The sequence below is a fragment of the Astyanax mexicanus genome, chromosome 5 (assembly GCF_023375975.1).
Source record: "Astyanax mexicanus isolate ESR-SI-001 chromosome 5, AstMex3_surface, whole genome shotgun sequence".
NCBI lineage: Eukaryota > Metazoa > Chordata > Actinopteri > Characiformes > Acestrorhamphidae > Astyanax > Astyanax mexicanus.
In genome coordinates, this window is record NC_064412.1 from 50,464,653 (window position 1) to 50,487,488 (window position 22,836).

Genomic DNA, 22,836 nt, shown 5'->3' on the forward strand with positions numbered 1-22,836 from the left:
AGCTTTCTCACACATTTTGTTACAAACTGGAGATCATCTGCCCAAACTATTTGCCTTTCGTAATGCTACTTTTGTACCAAATCATGATTAGAATTACTTATTGACTTTACAGGTGACATCAATATTTAATTTTTTTAATCTTATTACTAGTTCTTAATTTGTCCCTGTCACAACTTGTGTTTGTAATGTGTGTGTGTGTGTGTTTGTGTGTTTAATACTTAAAACACACACACACACCTGTGGACATCACCATGATGCATCAGTCAGACATGTGGCCTTGTAAACACAATCCCCTTTGGTGTATCAAGCATGTTTCCAATTTGATGACCAAAAACACCAGATGTGCAGCAGATATTTTTTGTTTACGCTAAAATAAACAACTCGGAATAAATAAATTATACTTGGCATCTGTCTGTATTATTTATATAATGTATTATTTATTAAAAATGTATCACATAATACACTGAATGTCCAAATGTTTGTGGACAGCCTTTCTAATGAATGCATTAAACTATTTTAATTATAAAGTTGTTGAAGTACTGTCAATAGAATAAGACTCAACATGAACATTAACCTACTGACACAATATGTTTTTCAGTGTAGTTATGAGGGCCCAGATCACTCTCTACTGATAATTTGTGTTTGTTTTACCTTCTCAATCTTTACATTAAACTTCTCTGAATTTAAAGCTTCTCTGGGCTTAGATTATGAATTTCCCACAGGACTAAACTGGAGACTAATCTTAGGCTGGTGTTCTATCCAGGATAAACTTGATTCACATTTGTGTTTATGCTGTAATCTAATGAGTATAAAACTTGAATTCAGTTGTTTTATCACCAGATCAGCCTCACAGCCAGTCACTACACACACCCACGTGTTCCGTTTCCGTCGCCTTTATTTTAAACCCCTAGTGAAAAGGTGAATACCCAGAATGCAGGAAGAGAGTGACGCACGTGAGAGAACAGGACAGAAATGATGGCACAGTCCCGCTAACGGTGTATTACTGCTCTCAGTCTGAAGTTTTAAAAACTGACGCCGGCGGGGTGAGGGTGGGGGCAGCGCGGGAGCGGGGCATCGGGGGCTGGGGCTGGGGACGGGGCGTGGCAGTGCTGGAAGCCGCCCCCTCCCGCCTGACCGCGTCATTCAGTGCTGCCTTTGTGCTCCAGCTGCGGGGGAGAAGTGAGGGAGGGAGACACCTTGACTTAGAAAAAGGAAAAGAAGTGAAGGATGAAGAGAGAGAGAGAGAGAGAGAGAGAGAGAGAGATAGTTAGTGACTCAGTGAAGGGAAGAGAGAGAGACAGAGGAGGAGACTGACTCAGTGATGGAGAGGGAGACAGAGAGAGAAAGTCATACAGAGAGACTGACTCAGTGAAGGAGAGTGAGAGATAAATGGAGAGAGAGAAAGACATTGACTTAGTGTGAGAGAGAAATAGAGAGAGGGAGAGGGACATTGACTCTCAGTGTGTGAGTGAGAGAGAGAGAGAGAGAGAGGGAGAGAGAGAGAGACATTGGCTCAGTGTGTGAGCGAGAGAGAGAGAAAGTGAGGGAGAGAGACATTGGCTCAGTGTGTGAGTGAGAGAGAGAGAGAGAGAGAGAGAGAGAGGAAGAGAGACATTGGCTCAGTGTGTGAGTGAGAGAGAGAGGGAGAGAGACATTGGCTCAGTGTGTGAGTGAAAGAGAGAGAGTAAGGGAGGGAGAGAGACATTGGCTCAGTGTGTGAGTGAGAGAGTGAGGGAGAGAGACATTGACTCAGTGTGTGAGTGAGAGAGGGAGGGAGAGAGACATTGACTCAGTGTGTGAGTGAGAGTGAGGGAGAGATACATTGGCTCAGTAGGGGATGGGATCCAGACGCAGCAGCAGTGCCAAGGACATGCAGCCCGCCTGCCTCGCTTAGTGCCACGGCCCACCGCTGAGCCTCTCTCTCGGGGTAAGTAGCTAATAACCTCGTTCATTTTAAACCGGAGGTATTTTTCTACACTATCCGCTTATTCGACGGGTTTTTACTCTCTATCCGACTCGCTAACGTTAACTTTTCTCGCTCCTTCCTGCGTAAAGTGCAGCGCTCATTCATAGCGCTACACGCAGCGTGCTCAGCTCCTGCTGGAAATTAGAGAGGCTGTTTTAGCTATAAAAGCACATTCGTCACTGGGCTGCGCATTTACATTGAATTAAAGTGCCAAATATAAAGCGAGAAAAGCAGAAAAAGTGTGTTTAAAGGGACCGAGCTCAGGCTGGAACCGTTTAGCGGTTTTATAGAGCGCCAAAACAGCCCAGCACTCCGGATCTCTGAGTGTAATTAGTGCTTACTGAGCTCCGGGCACTCTCAGCCTTTCTCCTGACTCAAGATATCCACAGTATTGACTGCAGTACTGAGAGAAGAGAGGGTTCTGTCTCACATCAAACACTAACTCAGTTCATCTTCCCTTATTTTATTTTATTTTAATACCCAAGTTACTTACTAGAACAGTCCAGTTCAACTATATATAACTGTTCCTTAATACACAGTACTCCCTTTAGAAGATGCCTTTTTCTCTTTTGCTGGAAAGGCCAGATTAAAACATACCATATAATGGTAAACTAGTTGGTTAACCAGCTCTTCCTTAGCATAATGTACACTGAATTTGATTTTGATACATGTTGGTCTTGTTGGTCATGCTGCTTTTCTGACTTGGTCAGGTTGAGTAGGTTTGTAAACCAGCAACACTCAAGTGAAAAAGTACCGTATGTTGGTAAACTAACCAACTTTTAACTGAATAAATCTACACTGAATTTGGTTTTGGTCATGTTTGTACATGTTGGTCTTATTGGTCATTCTGTTTTTCTAGCTTGGTCAGTTTTTTCTTTTTTTTTGGCCCACCACTACCCCCTCGTTTGAGGTCTAAAACTTTATTTCCCTCTAAGATAAACAAAAATATGACTTTCTAGTTTTTATGCAGAAAACTATGAAGTTTTCGCTAAGCAGATGTGGTATCAGTTCACTTATAATGCTAAGGGTTTCCTTATGGGATTCCAAATGTTGCTGAACTGCTGCTGATTGTGTTTAGTATACAATATATATATATATATATATATATATATATATATATATATATATATATATATATATATATATATATATATATATATATATATATATAAAGCAGTCTGTTAGATTTAACCACTGTGATCTTGAAATATTTGTTTTGATTTCCAATTTAATAAAATATTATTTTTTAGCTAAGGTTAATCTCACCAGTATTGGATTTTTTCCTACGCCAAATCCAAAGCAGTGTCATCTTTGAGTAAGCGTAAAAAAGGCAGAAGTGGTATAATAATATCTGTTAGGTCTAAAATGGCTTGGTCAGGTTGAGTAGACTTGTAGACCAGCTATACTCAAATGAAAAAATACAATATGTTGGTAAACTAGCTGTTTAACCAGCTTTTGACTGACTAAATATACACTAAACTTGATTTTTGGTCTTGCTAGTTGACCAGCATGGTCAAGCTTGGTCATATTGGTTGTTTATGTTAACCATACACTAGACGACTTTGTCTAGAAAAGACTTTGAAAAGACTTTTAACAGATTAAAGTCTGACACCCTCTCACATCTTAAGACAAGTCACAGATTTTTAGTCACAGGTTAAGATTTTGCAAAGACTGGAGATCTTCTAGGGTCGCTATTTGCAAGACTGCAACTAGATTCTGTCTGAGATTTATTTATTAGTTTTTATACGTTCAACAGGAAGAGAAGCTGTTTAACAATGAAGCACCTTTTGGCCACAGCTGTCTTTGTGTGTGCAGTAATTTGTTCAGAACAACAGGTGAAAAGTGAAAGACAGGACACAGCAGACAGTGGACACGACCCTGTCCAGTTCCTCAAACGTTGTTTACGTTACTATTTGCGTGAGCCAAGTCTCAAGACTTATTAAATATTATACACGGTTGATTTTATATGAAGGCCAGGATGAGAAAAAGAAAGATCGAGATGACGTAACCACAACTTGACTCTAGCAAGACTCTCATGACTTTTTCCCCTCATTGGAAATTAGTCTGCAACAGTGAAATCACTTAAAAATCATACAGTGTAAAGTTGGCATTCGCTTGGTCACCAGCTTGGATTGACCATGCTTGCTGTTGGTTGCAGTGCTGAAAGTGGGTTCTCTCTCAGATCAAACACAAACTCTGCTAATCTCATATTATTTTAATAACTAAAAATTTAAACTTCACATATTTTCAAACGGTAAATACTAAATTTGGAACAATCATAGAACTAATATCAAAATTCTATGCTCTATGCTTTATTAACTGATTGGGTTTATGGTTTTAATAAAATCATTGTTCATTTCACTCTATAGGATTGAATGGCTTAATGTTCGGTCATCTTGCACAGCAGCTGAGAGAACATTTAGCCATATGTTTTTAGACTCTAACCAAGCCTAAAGTTGGGAAAACAGCTCTAGTAGTCAGTCATACTTGTATTCCATCATTGGGCCAAATGTTTTTGGAGTCCCACAATTAGTCACATCTTTTTAGACTTGTTTTAGTTACACTCACAGTAGCTTCTGCAGGAACTGTAACCTTTAGTTCCAAATTAGGGTTGTAGGAAAATATATTCATCAAAGTATTGTGATATTGTGTTTTGTAATGCTGTATATGTTTTCTAAAACAAAGAATGGATTTTAATTATTGGTTAACATGTAAAGATTGGTGTCAGAAGTGGTTTTATTTAAACCAGTTGTTTAAATAAAAACGTGTTGTTTAAACCCTGCCTACTGTTAAAGAAAAAAAGTAGTATGGTCAACTTTTTTTTCCACTTGGTGGTGTTTTTTTATACTGTGGCAGTTTTCCTTAAATTAAATAAAAAAAAATTGCAGTATTTGATCTTACATCAATTTCCGCGATATATCAAAATATTGTTTAGTACGCCCTGTATTGTGATACCTATTTTATCATCTAGATCCAGCCAATACACATACCTAATCCACTGTAGCTTCTGCAGCTTTTATCATATTCTATATTGGGTATTAAGTCTGTACACTACACACAGCATACACCCTTTTATAAGGCAGTCTGCTCAATGTCACTGGCAGCCAAGTGTCCGAGTGTGTGTGTTTTTCCATTGTTTTAAAAGGCCCATCTCAAACAGAACAAACTCCCCATCCTGGAGACTGGAGGTGATTCAGACACACACTGTCGCTCTGTCTCTTTTCTTTCTTTCTCTCTTGTTTTTTTCCCTCCTCAACACCATGTGCTAGAGAATAGCCCCATTTCCTGACAGGAAGGAGCCGAGAGAATAAAGAAGTACAAAGCTTCCAGCTCCCAGATGCTCAACAAGCGTCTAACCCTGCGAGACAGTAGCCTGTGAAGTTTCTTAGTTGGTTTGCTATTTACTGTATTTACTTTTAATTGTTAGTTTGCAGTTTATAGGCATGCATGCACTAAATATGCTGAGCTTTCATTTTATGGTAGATTTGTTTTGCATTTTTTTTTATTTTTGTAATTTCTTTTGCACATTTTGATTTTATTTTACATACATTGCTGTTTATAAAACAGACAAATGTTAATAGATTTTTTTTGTTTTTTACTGAATGGATACAATGTTAAAATTATACCAAATGAAAATTTAAAATATATTGTGCTCCAGTACTATAAGCTTAAAATAAAAAAAAATAAAAAATATATATATATACTAATGTTTGGTCATATCGAAAAGAATACCCCAAAATATTGTGATATTAGTTTTACAATATCACCACTGTATCGCCCACCACTGTATAAAACACTGCTTTTTAATAACAGTTTTCATGCATCTTGGCGTGCTCTCCACCAGTCTTTCACACTGCTTTTGGTTGACCTTATGCTACTACTCCTGGTGAAAAAAAGATTCAAGCAGTTCAGCTTTGTTTGATGGCTTGTGACTATCCAGCTTCCTCTTTCCAAAAGTTTAAAATGGTATCAGTCAAAACCATAAGAACTGCTAAGGATTTTTTTTTTTTTTAAATTAGTCATCAAGGACCCATAAACAGCATCCGTCCCACCCTTAGTTTCTAGCATCATTTCCTTTTTTATAAGTGTCTAGTGCTTTTTTTTTTTCCTCCCCATAGGGCCGGCCAGCATCTTCATGTGTTCATCTGAAGCCCTGTCTTTCAGGCAGAGTCTGCTATTGAGTAACTGCTGTTTACTGTAGATAATTGTATGAACGTGACCAGCATTAGATACAACCAGATATTAAGTCCCGTGTGTAAATTACTGTTATTAAATGTTGACTAGCTTTATACAAACATACTGCACACGAGTTACCATATATAACAGACAACTAGTGTAGAAATATTTTAATAAATAAAATAAATGCAAATACATTTTTATAAAATAATGTTTATAAATTGCATGATCCGCTAAAAAAGAAGTGAATGGGGCTCCAAACATGGAAATACTGTCAGAAAGTTAATAATTTAGGAAGTGAGAATATGTTAGTCATATGGGTTCTGTAAACATCATCCAACCACTCTTTCAATCTTTTTAGTTTTAGATCTCTTTTTAATGAAACATTTTTTTATTGATGTCCAAGTGCCACACACTTTCTGTATTTTTCCCTCTAATCAGTGAAACATACTGCATGTAATTTGATGTAAATTATAATTGATATCATGAGAAAATGAATATAGAGCCATTTTTTTTGTTATGTTTATTTATTAAAAAAAAAAAAAAAATTATCCAACTTTCTCCCCAATTTACTAGGCCAATTGCCCAACCCACTCATTAGGACTCCCCCTATCGCTAGATACTAGCACACGCCTCCTCCAACACATGTGAAGTCAACCACCGCCTCTTTTTGAACTGCTGCTGTTGTAGCATTGCTAAGTAGCATCACAGTGCGCTCGGAGGAAAGCGCAGCGACCCGGTTCTGATACATCAGCTCACAGACGCAGCCTTGTGCTGATCGACATCACCCTTTGGAGTAATGAAGGGGGAAAGAGCACTTTAAGCCATTTGTGAGACTTAATAAAAACACAGTGGATCAACACCAGCAGATGACATGTCTCTCCAAACCATCACTGATTGGTGGAAACTTCACACTAGACCTCAAGCAGTTTGGACTGTGTGTCTCTCCACTCTTCCTCCAGAATCTGCTCCCTTGATTTATAAATGAAATGTAAAATTTACTGATGATCAGTGATGGTTTGGAGAGGCATGTCATCTGCTGGTGTTGATCCACTGTGTTTTATTATCAAGTTTAAAGTCAGTGCAGTTTTCTTTTCCCACAAAATCTTACAGCACTTCATGCTTCCCTCTGCTACTGACAACTTTTATGGAGATGCGGATTTCATTTTACAGCAGGACTTTGCACACTGCCCACACTGTCTAAAGTAGTAATTGGTCTTCTATAATATTCACATTTTCTGAGACACTGATTTTTGGGTTTTCATTGGCTGTAAGCCATAATCATCGACCATAAAAACACATTTTGAGATGCACCTGTATTTCAGATATCTTGCAATGTGCATCCATGTATATTGAGTGTATATTTTGTCTCCATGATCCACTGCATCATTGATGATATGATTGTCATATATTGATTCGTGCATGGTGCAGATAATGGTTTGTGCATATTTTAAAGCGCAATGGAAACACAGTGCACACAATGGCATCAATTACAGATGCTTCTCTATGTTCACACAGTGAACAGCATGCTGGAATGCGTGTTCCGTCCAAAAAAGAAGCTGGAGTTTTCAGGCACTTGATACTTGATGTGATGCAGATGCTGCGCTCAGATGTCCAAATATTTTAAAGGCAGAATACACAGTGGGCCGGTTTGTTACTGTTCTGACCCGAGGCAGTGCCGCTTCATAACCACACTGGACTAATTGATGGCGCGACAGGGTTGGACAGTGTTTTCCTGAGGATCAGGCTGTTGTTGAGTCCAGCTGCGTCGCGTGCTGCAGGGTCTGCTGCAGGATTAAACCCCGGCCAATCCGGAGAGTAGTTTAGCAACAGTTTACCAAACAGGAAGTAAACACATTTGGCTGTATATCTGTGTGTTTACGCTGGAAGCAGCTCTCAGTGACTCAGAGAAAGAGAGAGGGGTTTCCACTGAAGATCCAGAGCTGGGAAGCCTGAGAGCAGAGAGGTCAAGCTAGTAAAAATCACGAGCTAAAAATATAAAGGGAGGGTTACATTTTAAAGATGCCTGTTAAAGGCTGTGTTTGGGGCAGGTCACTTTTTTCAATTGTTTGAGATAAAATGACTGGGATGTTTAATAGAAAGCTTCATATTTAGACATAAAATTACATATACAGCTCTGGAAGAAAATTAAGAGACTACTTCAGTTTCTGAATCAGCTTCTCTGATTTTGCTATTTATAGGTATATGTTTCAGCATCTCCATCACAATGTGTGCATATTGTGGAGTGTTCAATATCGTGTGCAATGTAAAATAACATTCTGCTACAACCTTTTTGCAGCTTGAAAACAAAGAATATAATATTTTTTAATATTATTCTTATCTTTTATGACTGACCCAGTATTAGAGATGCACAGATATATTCTGCAACCGAAACCTGGTAAAAGGACTGAATAATTTATTGCTTTTGAAAGCAAGACAAAAAACATTTAGGCAAATACGTTTATGCCACTGTGCATAAACAAATAATACTTTTGGTGCATTCTTACCCATCATTTTACTCAAATCTTGCATCTTACACAGAGTGCATATTAATATCATAACATGAGATCACGAACTTCTACGAACTAATATTGTAATAGCCCAATATTGTGCAGACCTATCTAGTAGGGCTGCAACTAATGATTATTTTAGTAGTCGACTAATCTGTCGATTATTTTATCGATTATTCGGTTAGTCAACGATTATTCCTGCCATGCCCTCTCTCTCTGCTTGCTGTGGGTACTGCACCTGTTTCTAGTTTTCACTATTGGTTCAAAGTGATGGAAACAGCTGAACATGAGATTTTAAATGTCCTTCAAATGTCTTCTAGAACATTGTCCATTAAATGTGGAAGGTGCTGATATTCAGTGAGTAAATGTGAAATCAGTTGTGATTAGGCACTTTTGGAGACGCAGGCCGTGTTTTTGTCCCCAGTAATTTGTGTAGTGCTACTAATGACGATTAGTCAACAATAAACATTTGGAGTTGACAAATTTTTATAATCAACATTGTCGATTATATCGACTAATCGTTGCAGCCCTACTATCTAGGATATTCTAGTTAAATAAAACCTAAACCTGATGACTTGAGATGGTGATTTGAGGTGATTTAGGACGAGCTGAATATATTATATATTATATTGAGCTAAATATATTATTAGTATAGTACAGTTTAGTGTGTATAAACACACATCACTTCTTTTTACATTGTAAATTTAATATTAAACAGTTAACATTAAAACTATAGAGGAACACATGCTGAATTATTCTCTAAACAAAATGTAAAATAAAAACAGAATGTTTTATACTTTAGATTCTTCTAAGCAGCACATTTATCTTTGAGGACAGATCTGCACACTCTTGGTATTTTAGTCTCAGTGTCATGAGGGAGAGTCACCTGGAATAGTTTTCTCAGCGTCTTGAAGGAAGGAGTTCCTGGAGGTGCTGAACAACAGTTGCTGCTTTTCCTTCACGCTGTGAAAGAAGCTCCAGCTCATCCCAATTAAATCACCTCAAATCACCATCTCAGTTCATCAGGATTAGGTTTTATTTAACTAGAATATCCTAGATAGTAGGGCTGCAACGATTAGTTGATATAATCGACAATGTTGATGATAAAAATTTGTCAACTCCAAATGTTTATTGTTGACTAATCGTCATTAGTAGCACTACACAAATTACTGGGGACAAAAAACAAAAAGTGCCTAATCACAACTGATTTCACATTTACTCAATGAATATCAGCACCTTCCACATTTAATGGACAATGTTCTAGAAGATGTTTGAAGGACATTTAAAATCTCATGTTCAGCTGTTTCCATCACTTTGAACCAATAGTGAAAACTAGAAACAGGAGCCGTACCCACAGCAAGCAGAGAGAGAGGGCATGGCAGGAATAATCGTTGACTAACCGAATAATCGATAAAATAATCGACAGATTAGTCGACTACTAAAATAATCATTAGTTGCAGCCCTACTAGATAGGTCTGCACAGTATTGGGCTATTGCAATATTAGTTTGTAGAAGCTTGTGATCTCATGTTATGATATTAATATGCACTCTGTGTAAGATGCAAGATTTGAGTAAAATGATGGGTAAGAATGCACCAAAAGTATTATTTGTTTATGCACAGTGGCATACATGTATTTGCCTAAATGTTTTTTGTCTTGCTTTCAAAAGCCATAAATTATTCAGTCCTTTTACCAGATTTCGGTTGCAGAATATATATCTGTGCATCCCTAATACTGGGTCAGTCATAAAGGATAAGAATAATATTAAAAAATATTTATATTCTTTCTGTTTTCAAGCAGCAAAAAGGTTGTAGCAGAATGTTATTTTACATTGCACACGATATTGAACACTCCACAATATGCACACATTGTGATGGAGATGCTGAAACAGTATATCGTGCAGGCCTGATCCCTGAGGCTGGCTGAAGTGAGATGTGTGAGCTCTGGGAGTGCCTGTAGTTTCCAGTGTCAATTTAAAGGGCTTGCAGGAGAGTTGCATCATTAGGATGCGGTGAGTGCACGGAGAGAGCGGGGTTCGTCAGCATTATTGTGAGAAAAAAATGCCTGGTCGCACTCTAAAGATAGTGAGAGTGGATGAAAGCAGCAGTGGGTAACTGATGAGTCACTGTGGTGGTCTTTAGTACGCCAGCACGGCCTTTTCTTCAGATGTGTGTAATGATCCGCCGCAGTGTGTCTGCTCTGGACTCCGTCTGCTCTGGTATGTTGTTGTCTTAGCAGGCAGCTGCGAGGCTTCCTCAACCATGAAAATGCTCTTCTGGATCAACTGCCAAGAACTAAGAGCCAGACAGCACCATCTTCAATTATTAATCTAAACTGAAGGGGATGCGTATGGCCGTGATGGGACGGAATGTATCTGAAATGTATCTGGACCTGCACTCGTAAAGGGCACGTATAGAAGATATGGTCAAACTCGATTAGAGTGCTTCAGGCCATTTCCTGCAGGATGGAGTTGCATCAGATTGTGTCGAGGTTGGCTATCAGGGTTTTTATCGGTTGCCAAGCATGCATCGGCATGTTAGCTAAGTAGACACATTGTTACTACAGTTACTAAAGTCTGATACTGCGATTCAGTGAAGTTTACAGTATATACGCTCATATATAGGCCTGTCATGATAACAATATTTTGCAAAGGATATTTTGTTCCAGAAATGATTGCGATAAACGATATTTTTGGCATTTTTAGACCATAAACTTAGCACTAATAAAATGACAAAATAATATCATAGCAAAGAAATTAACCCTTTTAAACACAATAATCTTTCCACTCCTGTTCACGCACCTCATTTTGGCACAGCACCTTATTTTGCGAAGTGCAGAGGCAGGGGAGCCATGGGTCTGCTCCACACCATCAATATAATGATATTTTATTGGATTGTTATAGTTTTGTTATTGTGTAACACAGTACATTTTCTGAGCATATTTTAACCCTTTCAGGCCTGAATTATGTACCAGTGTTGAAAAAAAAAAAAATAATAATAATAATTATGCTATATTCTGTCTGCAGTGCACACAAAGGAAACCTCTGATATCATAATATAAAATCTATATTATCATTAAAACCAATTAATTAAAGTTCTAACAATGGTAGGGATTGAGAATGAAGGTCGTGAAGTGTGGTGAATGGCGAATCGCACTTCAGTCCTGCCTTTGCTGTGGACCGACACCCTGGTCAAAACTGCTGGTGTGATGATATGGAGTGCATCATATGCAACAGCTATCATTATACATACTACTATTATACTACTTCTAATACGAGGGTCAATAACAACTCAGATTTGTGAAGGACATCCTCTGCAGACACTTTTGTTGCTGTCTCGTATGACAGGTCTTCCAACTGGCATTTTTCAGCAGGATAATGCTCACCCACACACAGCAAAGGTTTCCCATGAATGTCTTGACCAGATTTATGACCAATAACTTATCTCTGTAATAATTATGCAATATTAGCTCCAATATTGGGAGATCATCACCCAATATCCTAACCTTACGTATTAATCTTTTATCACTGAATGCATTTAAATCTTAAACACAAAGGGGATGTCTGAGTACAATGGATTTTACGACGTGTGGAGGACAGCTGAAGGACACTTATTCTCAGGGCATTGCTATGCCATGCACGCTTCCTGTTGTAATTACGTTGAAACGTGATACGCCTGAGATTTGACAAATGGCTTCTTGTGCAGCGCTTGCTCTGGTCAGGAGAACAGCTTGCAGCGAGTCGCACCACAGGCCCTGATGTTGAAGTTCATGATCTGCTCAGTGAAGCTCATGTTTCCTCTTTATCTCTCTGCAGGAATATGATTCCAGTCACAGAATTCCGACAGTTCACGGAACAGCAGCCGGCGTTCCGAGTCCTGAAGCCATGGTGGGACGTCTTCGCAGAATACCTTTCTGTGGTGATGCTTATGATTGGCGTGTTTGGATGTACGCTGCAGGTTAGTGTCCAACTTGTTCTGTTGTGCACCTCTGTAAGTGGATATTATGGGGTGGTGCATATAGTCCTCAAATTATAAAAAATATTTGATATGTTGCATTCAAAATATATCCTGCCCAAAAAATAATAATAAAAAAATCAGTAATCAGTAAATCAATAATGTAATCCTTAAAGAGCTACTAAACCCTAAACCATTTTTTTCATTAATAGCTGAAATGTGTTCTTTTGAAATATATACATTTCCTAATGTTTCCTTATTTTATAAATTAAAGCTTTTATTGTAGTAATTTCCGCCTCTGCAGCACCCTCTCAGGTTTAACTCTGCTATAGGTGTGTATGTACGCAGACACATCACAATATGCAGATCAGTTAATCAAAAATACCGCCCCCCTGCTGACATCCAACCATCTGCGTCTCACTGCTATCAGAGACGCACTTTCACTGCTGTAGCTCAGCCTTGTATCGCTTCTAAACCCATACATCACCCAGTGCCCCACCCAAACTACCCCTCTTATTTTTTAGCATTTCTTTTAAATTTGAGTTAAGGGTGGAGTCAGCAAAACTCAGGGGGTTTAGTTTCCCTTTAAAGAGTGTCCTACTTTTTCTTTGGTTTCTTTGCTTGTAGGAAGACTGAATCATAAAACCACAGTCAGACCCCATCTACAGTCAGACCCCATCTTTCCATATAAACTAATAATTAAAAATCAGTACTGTGTTTTTGGAAATCAGTACAGTATTCCATCCCTATTAAACATTTAGATTACATTTAAAGCACAAACCTTGAATCACAGTCCACATGTGATTTGATAATGCTCTTTAACAGGATTCAAATACTGAGATTGGAATTGGTGGATAAACAAAAAAAAAAAAAAAAAAAACTTGATTGGGATTTCCCATACCAAACAGCTCCATTGTTTTAATAAAAAAAAAAAAAAAAAAAAAAAAATATATATATATATATATATATATTATATATATATATTTTTTTTTTTTATTTCATTGTGACTTATTCTCAGGTGTGAAAAGCTGTCCAGTTGGATTTTTTCTTACATCCATATCAAAAATGTAAATGTAAAATATAAACTTAAAGCACTGGTTTGACAAAACCAGTATAAAACATGTCACTGTTTACTCTAATGCAATTTAAAGTACATTTTGTGCTAGAAGAGTGTATGTTTTTGTGTGCTGCAGTGGTTATTGTGATGAAATTCCTCCTGTTTGTCTGTAAAATAGCATTAGGTGAAGTCGTAGTCTTGGCAGGCATTGGTCTTCTCATCCATAAAACTTAGTTCCAGAACGTCTGTGGCTCCACTGCTCCTTCTTAATTGTGTTATAGCCTCCATTTCTGCTGCAGAATCTCTCTCGTGCGATGGATTGTGATGTTTTCACTTCTGCCAATGGAGGTAAAAATGTTATGTTTGGAGCAAACAAACTTTCTGCTGTGATTATATAGTTGAATGACTGTGTACATGTAAAATGGCAAATATATTGTGTTCATATTATGTAGGTTTATGTTACATATGTACTGTTCTGGTCAATTTGACCTAACAGTGACCAATAAGATATACATAAGATGAATTGTGAATTCAGGCTCTGTAAGTCTGCTGCTGCAAATAACAGAACTGTCAGACACAAGGCGAGAGTCTGGGAAGGATTGCTATTTATGCGGAGTTAGACATAACACTTGAACAAATAAAGAAGAAGATACTGTAAAACACTGGAAAGACTGCCAAAAAAATATGAACAGTTCTTGTCAGCCCCGTTTTTCCCAACATATTGAGGCAGTATTTTTATTATTAGACTTGATTTTAAAAGAAATGCTGCAAAGATTTTTTGTGGGTGTATTTCACTCATTTTCAAATAGTGCGCACCAAAGCTGTGACTAATTCTGCTTTCTTGTGGAGCGACTACTAAATTAAATTATAGATGTATAGATTAATTAATGTGAATATAACTATGTTAACATACATAGTTCTATTTTATTTCTCAGTGCAAACTGATATCACATAATACATAATACTGATAATACAGTTCTGGAAAAAAATTAAAAGACCACTTTTTAGTTTCTGAATCAGTGTTTCTGATTTTGCTATTTGTAGGTATATGCTTGAGAGAAATTGACATTGTTGTTTTATTCTATTCTATTATAACTACAGACAACATTTCTCCCAAATTCCAAATAAAAATATTGTCGTTAAGAGCATTTATTTGCAGAAAATAAGAAAACACTGAAATTACAAAAAAGATGCAGAGCTTTCAGACCTCAAATAATAAAGTTCATATTCATGAAGTTTTAAGAGTTCAGAAATCAATATTTGGTGGAATAGCCCTGGTTTTTAATCACAGTTTTCATGCATCTTGGTATGTTCTCCTCCACCAGTCTTACACACTGCTTTTAGTTCAGCTTGGTTTGATGGCTCGTGATCATCCACCTCTTCTTGATTATATTCCAGAGGTTTTAATTTGGTAAAACCAAAGAAACTTATTTCAGAGCTGTATAGTGCCATTTTGCTAAAAATAAAATGTATTACTTAGTTCACTAATTTTATATAGTAAATGTAAATATGCACATCAGAGCAACAATAAACACTGATCAGTTAAAGTTTTTTTTTTTTTTTGTTGGGTTGTATTGGGTTGTCATAATTTGTGTTATTGTGAAACAAATATTTTAAATATTATCATTGTTAGAACTTTGCATTCAGTCCTGCATAATTTGTTGGAGAGATGAAAATATTAAGTAAAAATTACTGTGCATAGTTTGGTTAGCAGTTTTTCTAGCTTTAAATATCAGAAAATCAAAGCTCTAATAGTGTTTACAGGATCATTGTGTGCCCCTGACATAAATGAATAAGAAATTCTTCTCAAAATGGAAAAACTAGACACACATAGTGTGGACAGAAGCGTCCAGTCTTCCTTGTGAATAAGGCATGTAAAAATAAGCAGCTGCTCCACTGCAGGCTGATGGCTGTGCTGGTTGCGTGTATAGATGGGCCACTGTACTTGAAAACGACCTTAATAGCTGAGTGTTAGTTTGCTTACGGAAAAGGGTAGAAATTCCAGCTGCCCTCCACACACACACACACACACACACACACACACACACACATACACACACAGCAGCTCCGCCCCTTTCTCCTTTGCAATAGACTCAAGGCCCTGCCTTTCTCGCGGAGCCTTGTAAACCCTGTGTGCTTTCTAGTGAGCCCCCATCCCTTTTCAACATCATCTCTCCTCAACCCCCATCACCAGCCATGCAGGGCAAGTTCCTCACTGCCTGCCTGTTCCTCTATCTACATTCCTGTAGATTATCCTAATTATTTTTAGATTAAACAAACAGGCAGCGACAGGAACTGGTAGGTTGGGTGGGAATATCCCCCCCGCTCCCCGGAGGAGCACATTCAAAGCATGGAAGTGTTTTAAAATCCATCAATTCCAGCCTGTAAACAAGGACTCGGAATCATCCTCCTCATGATTTGATTACGTCATGAGAGTGGAACCAGTGATGCTGGTCATTATCACCCTAATTAATTCTTTTCCTGTTATGAATAGAGGAGATAAACATAACACTACACCAAAATGGCTGTGTTGGACTGACTGGAGGGAGAGAGGGAGGGCGTTTGAGTGGGCCTGGGGTGCATAATGCAGATTTTATTGGTCCTTCAGGGCTCGACACACTGTCGAATGCGTGTGAAACAGATGTGAGCTTTGTACAACAGCACAATGCTGTAGATCTTTCCTCTGAGGCTTTACTCAGCCGTCTGGTGCCAGCTCTGTTTTCTTCTGTTGTGTTTTGGCCAATGACTGGAAAACATGAATACTATGGTTATATTCTAGAGACGCACAGCAAAATTATTTTTGGCTGAAACCAGACAAAATAATTCCTTAGGCCAAGGGTCTCTCATATAGTATTATACACAATATATCCTGTCCCAGTAATATAGTGATCTTAAAAAATATCTCTATTATAATAATAGCAGTATTCTGTCATACAAAAGTCAAAGAAAGTAAGGCTTTTGTCATAAATTTACCTCAACAGTGCCATTCTAATAATGTCTTTTACCTCAGTGGCGCTATTCTAATCATAAATGAGTGAGCGATATTATACCCTGACATATCGTCCCATATCACCCACCCCTAATTATCACATCAGGGTACTACTTTTTTGCTGTTTTTAACAAAAGATAAATTCACACTGTTCTCACTTCCCATTATATATCTACTAGAGACAGATTATCTGTCCAGTATAGTTTATTTTATTCTAATACTGGATATATGGAGATATTTGGAGTGCATTATTGGTATCAATTTTCATTTCGATGTAGTTGTGTATTCTTGAACTAATTTTATTAATTCAGTGTTTTGTCATATTGCCAGTAGTATTGTTATGCTCAAATACTATGAAATATCATGATATTATTTTAGGGCCATATTGCCCACCCCTACTCAGCAGTACTATTCTAATCATAAATTTACTTCAACAGTGCCATTCTAATGATGACTTTACCTCAGCAGTGCTATTCTAATCATATGTATACCTCAGTATTGCTATTCTAATCATAAATGTACCTCAGCTGTAAAACATAATTCACACATATGGCAATGAGCAGAGCTACTTAATCATATTGAAGAGCTTACCAGCAGAGGGGCAATACAAATAGTGTTTCAGTTTTAAGAGACTATGCACAGTCAATGCCTAAATACAGTTATTGTTTGTGGCTTTGGGTGGCATTTGTTTGCCCTCCAGCTACTTTTGCCCTTCAGTTTGGAGGCAGAGCTCCAGACAGGGCTCATCATCTCCCACATAAACCGGACGGTAATTAAAGTACCAGACATAAATAATGCTTTACAGAGAAAGGGAAGGGAAAACACAGCCCTCAGTATTGATGGCTTTATGACACAGACAGTAACCAACTGTCTTAAGACATTTTTATGAAGAGTGCTTTTAGTTTCATGCCGTGTTTCTGAATGAGCTGTTATTCAAGTGAAAATTCTCTTTTCTTTTTTTTTTTTTTACATTACATTTTATTTTGGTGCAAATGCATTTAAGTGAGCATGTCTCCCTCTGGAGTCTGCTGGAGTCAGAGCAGTAATCTCTCATTTCCTGTCTGACTCAGACACTGATGTCATGTACAGAAATAGTAATCTACCTTCCTATCCTGTTTACAGTAACATGATTCTTATTGAATTTTGTTATCTAGTGTGCTGTTTTTACTCAAACTCTCATTTATTCCCGCTTTATTTATTCCCCAGCTTTGCTAATTTACAGTATTAAAAGTGCCCGTTTTTTTTTTCTTAGAAATGTTCTTCTTGTTTGTCTTTGTTTGGAGCAAAAAACACTCAAGGAGTAAGTAATGTTAGTAGTACCTGTAGATTTTTTGCGTTGGAGAGAATATGCACAAAATTGTGGAAATAGGACTTAAAAGGTGAATTTCACTTTCTAATAATGGATGATGATGATAAGAATTTTGATATTTCTTAGACTGTATTTTTCCAATAAAAATAAAGTGACAAAAAAGTTGATGACATCATAAAAGTGGATGTATTGTGAATGAATCACTTTGTTTTGCCAAATAACTAAATTCTAATTTTAAAACATAGACTTGTTAATGCCAGACTACTTGTATGTGCTATATGTGAGTATATGAACTGATATTTCAGTTAAATATGTTTTTATTGAGGAATTTTGAATATTATATGTGATAGCATTGGATGTTTGGTACATTCATTTTGTGGTGGCAACCATTTGTTTGTTCATCTCTGATGTATTTCATTCCTTTTCAAATGGTGCACCCAAGCTATGAGTGCTACTTCTGTGCTCTTATTGGAGAAACTGCTGTACAAATGAGCAGATGTGTATTTTGTACTGTTGTATTTAAAATACATATAAGCTGTCTTTTGTGTCATTTTATTAATTAGTTTCCCCTTTGCTGTTGCAGGTAATGCAGGACAAAATCATATGTCTTCCTCTACGGACACCCTTAAACCAAACAGTGCCTTTGCAAAACCACACCGAGCTGACGAGTTCTTCTTCCTCACCAGTGCCTGTGTTCCACGAGATGAAGGGCCTCAAAACCAACCTGGATCTACAACAATACAGTTTTGTAAACCAAATGTGCTACGAAAAAGCTCTGCACTGGTACGCCAAGTACTTCCCCTACCTGGTGCTCATACACACCGTGGTATTCATGGTGTGCAGCAACTTTTGGTTCAAGTTTCCTGGCTCAAGCTCCAAAATTGAACATTTTATTTCTATCCTGGGTAAATGTTTCGATTCTCCATGGACTACCAGAGCTCTGTCTGAGGTATCAGGAGAGAACCCAGAGGAGAAAGACCACAAAAAGCATAGCAGCGTCAGTGCCAGTAGATTAAACCTCGATGTCACCAATGGTGAAGGTAACCTGGAGAAGACGCCGTCGCTGAGGTCTATCCCTGAAAAGATTGTTGTGGACAAACAGACAGCCAGTGCGCTGGACAAGAAGGAAGGCGAGCAGGCCAAAGCACTGTTCGAGAAGGTCAAGAAGTTCCGGCTTCATGTGGAGGAGGGGGATCTGTTGTATCTTATGTACGTTCGCCAGACTGTCCTCAAAGTTTTCAAGTTTATTCTCATCGTTGTGTACAATAGCATCCTGGTATCTAAGGTTAAAATTAATGTCAAATGCAAAGTAGAGAACATCGAGAACATGATCGGCTACAGTAACTTTTCTTGCAACCATACCATGGCCCACCTCTTCTCCAAACTCTGCTACTGTTACTTATGTTTTGTGATAGTCTACGGATTGACGTGCCTCTATACGTCTTATTGGCTCTTCTACCGTTCCCTCAAAGAGTACTCCTTTGAATACGTGAGGCAAGAAACTGGAATCGATGACATCCCGGATGTGAAAAACGACTTTGCCTTCATGTTGCACATGATTGACCAGTACGATCCATTGTATTCCAAAAGGTTTGCAGTTTTTCTCTCAGAAGTAAGCGAAAACAAGCTCAAACAGCTGAACTTGAACCACGAGTGGACCGTGGACAAGCTTCGCCAGAGGTTGGTCATCAATGCCAACGACCGCATGGAGCTCCAGCTCTTCATGCTCTCAGGGCTTCCGGACACTGTTTTCGAGGTGACGGAGCTACAGTCCTTGAAGCTGGAGATCATCAACAACATCACCATCCCTGCTGCAGTTTCCCAGCTGGAGGACCTTCAGGAGCTTACCCTGTACCAATGCTCCCTCAAAATCCATCCAACAGCCCTTGCTTTCTTGAAGGAGAACCTTAAGGTATTGCGTGTCAAGTTTGATGATGGCCGTGAGCTTCCTCTCTGGCTATACAGTCTCCGATCCCTGGAAGAACTCCACCTTACTGGCTCTCTCAGTCCAGATGCATCAAAGAACATAACCCTGGACTCTTTGCGAGAGCTCAAGGCCCTCAAGACCTTGACGCTCAAAAGCAACCTGACCAAGATCCCCCAGTCAATGGCTGATGTCTCTAGCCACCTGCAGCGCCTGTACGTGCACAATGATGGCACCAAACTGGTCATGCTCAACAACCTCAAGAAAATGGTGCATCTTACGGAACTGGAGCTGGTGCATTGCGATCTGGAGCGCATCCCACATGCCATCTTCAGTCTAATCCACCTGCAGGAGCTGGATCTTAAGGAGAACAACCTCCGCTCCATCGAGGAGATTATTAGTTTCCAGCACCTCCGGAAGCTCACGTGCCTCAAGCTTTGGCACAATGGGATCACTCAAATCCCAGATCACATCAAGAAGCTGGGAAGTCTGGAGCGCCTTTACTTTAGCCACAACAAGATCGAGATCTTGCCCTCACACCTGTTCCTCTGCAACAAATTGAGGTATCTGGACGTGTCCTTCAACGACATCCGCTTCATCCCTCCAGAGGTTGGAGTTCTGCAGAGCCTGCAGTACTTCTCAGTCTCATGCAACAAACTGGAGAACCTTCCGGACGAACTGTTCTTCTGCAAGAAGCTGAAAACCCTCAAGCTCGGGAGGAACACGCTGTCAGTGCTCTCGCCAAAGATTTCCTTTCTGGTTTCTCTGACTCATTTGGAGTTAAAGGGCAATCATTTCGAGGCTTTGCCGGCCGAGCTGGGCTCTTGCCGCTTGTTGAAGCGCAATGGCCTTGTGGTGGAGGATGCTCTCTTTGACACTTTGCCTTCAGACGTCAGGGATCAGATGAAAGCTGAGTGATGCCGCTCAGAGGGTAAAGAGCCTCACGTGTATAAAAAAAAGGCAGCATTATTATTAATGCATTTTAATTGAACTCCAGTGTTCCACCCTACTCTCAATATTGTGACGTTTACGGGTGAGTATCTGCGTTTAAATGCTTAGATCTTTGACTGAAGGGAAATGTGTATCTTAACGATAGGGAAAAAAGGACTACTTAGAGTAGGAATTTTGGTATTATGTGTAAAGGAAAGCATTGTAAAGCCATGTATTGGAAATCTTAAAAGAATGAAGATTTTAAAAGCCTTCATGCATCTTAGGCCCTGTCCACATGTATCTGCATATTTTTAAGACGTAGGTATTTGTCTCCCGTCCAGATAAAAAACGTCATTTTTGGCGTTACAAAAACAAATACCTCAAATACTTCATTTGTGGTCAACTGAATGTCACACAGTGTCTACTCACAGATCTCGCTAGATTTCAGATTTCCACATAGTAATACATTTAAATACTTTTCTATTACACATAAAAAATGGTTTGCTTATATACAGAATCCATAATTTCCTGACCTGCTTAGTACACTAACTGGGTGGCAGTGTTTAGGGAGTAATTTGAGATTAAACGTCTATTGTTTCGTCTATGGCCATGGGGTGTTCAATGCCCCCTACAAGGCTAGCATGGCCATGCAAGCGCTTCTTCTGCGTTTGCATGAAAATGCATTAAAACAATAAATGGAGGAAAATGTTAGTTTTTAAAAAATATACAGTTATGTGTGGACGTAGGCATAGAAAGCCTTTTCCTTTTTATGCAGTATAAGCAACTTATGTTTTGTAGGATTCTTCAACTTTCTAAAGAATAGAGATCTAGAGATTAGTTACAGTAATATTATGGTCAACCAGGGCGATCATGGTTGCATCGCATGCATTTCATATTTGATTATGGTGCCTTTATTTTTCTCTAATTTTTTTTTTTTTTTTTTTTTTTTGAGAAGGATTTACAGGTGAAGTACAGGTTAAACATTAGTTTGCCAAACTACAGTATTCTGCCCTTGCAGAGCAGTACATATAACAGGTCTTAGAATTGTCTAAGGTTGTTGGCCGGTGGTATAGAATGTTATGGAAGGAAGAAGGGCCTTTTCTGTGCCGTGGCTCCAAACTCACCATGTCTCTCATTTTTATTTAATGCCTTTAGGAAATTCCTTTAGTTGTTTAAGAGTTGTTGTTTAACAACTAGCGTGATCCAATTCTGATTATTTTCATCATGTATGACACAGTTTTGTAATCTGAGTGGCAGTGTAAAAGGCAAAAACACACTGAATCTGCTATTTTAATTTCAGTGTAGCCCACTTTAAATATGTTCACACAGCAGCTAAAAGTGGCCACGTCTGATTTTCTGATCAAATCCAATATACACCATATTTTTGGATATATGGGATCTTATATATTTGGCATAAGTCTGTGATGCTGGAGAAAACAGACCCGGAACTTCATGTGACGTGCTGCTCTTTATGGCACGAGTGTCTATTTAAGAGTGGAGCTATCAAGGAGTTTTAGTGTCTGCAGCTGAGCCTAATTTTACTAGGAATCAGATCTAATATGTCTCATTAATAATGTAATCTGTATATCAATGATTGGAGTAACATGAATAATAATGGGTAGATATCATGTAAAATATGAACAGCGTGATTTTTTTTTTGTGTCAAGCATCATCAAAGCTTTAAAAAATTTCTTTGACACTGAACAAAACAGTGCATGTCCTGCGATGTGTGCAGCTCTAGTGTCACACACATTGAAAAAGATCTGATTTGATTCCTTTTTGCCGGCTCGGGGAGGTTCCTCACTGTGCTATGCTAAGTTTGCACTGGAAATTTCAACATCGCATCATATTTAGCATGATTTCAAACCTACACTATGTGGACAAAAGGACTATTGGATTATTGGGACACGACTTAATCTAATCTGAAAATTCAGGAGTTTATGTATAATAAAATCAAGCACCTAGCCATGCATTTTTTTTTCTTTATCAACATGACTCTACACCTGCGAATGCTTATGGCTTC

The 22,836-nt window shown here is 38.4% G+C and overlaps 1 protein-coding gene across 1 annotated transcript; it reads left to right on the top strand.

Moving 5' to 3' along the window:
• Positions 1 to 1,642: 1,642 nt before the first annotated feature.
• On the top strand, positions 1,643 to 22,343 carry lrrc8c (leucine rich repeat containing 8 VRAC subunit C). Its single transcript, XM_007238950.4, has 3 exons — positions 1,643 to 1,927; positions 12,466 to 12,607; positions 18,543 to 22,343. Exons 2-3 carry the CDS (start codon positions 12,470 to 12,472, stop codon positions 20,799 to 20,801), a joined length of 2,397 nt encoding a protein of 798 aa, XP_007239012.2. The 5' UTR covers positions 1,643 to 1,927; positions 12,466 to 12,469; the 3' UTR covers positions 20,802 to 22,343.
• Positions 22,344 to 22,836: the final 493 nt, after the last annotated feature.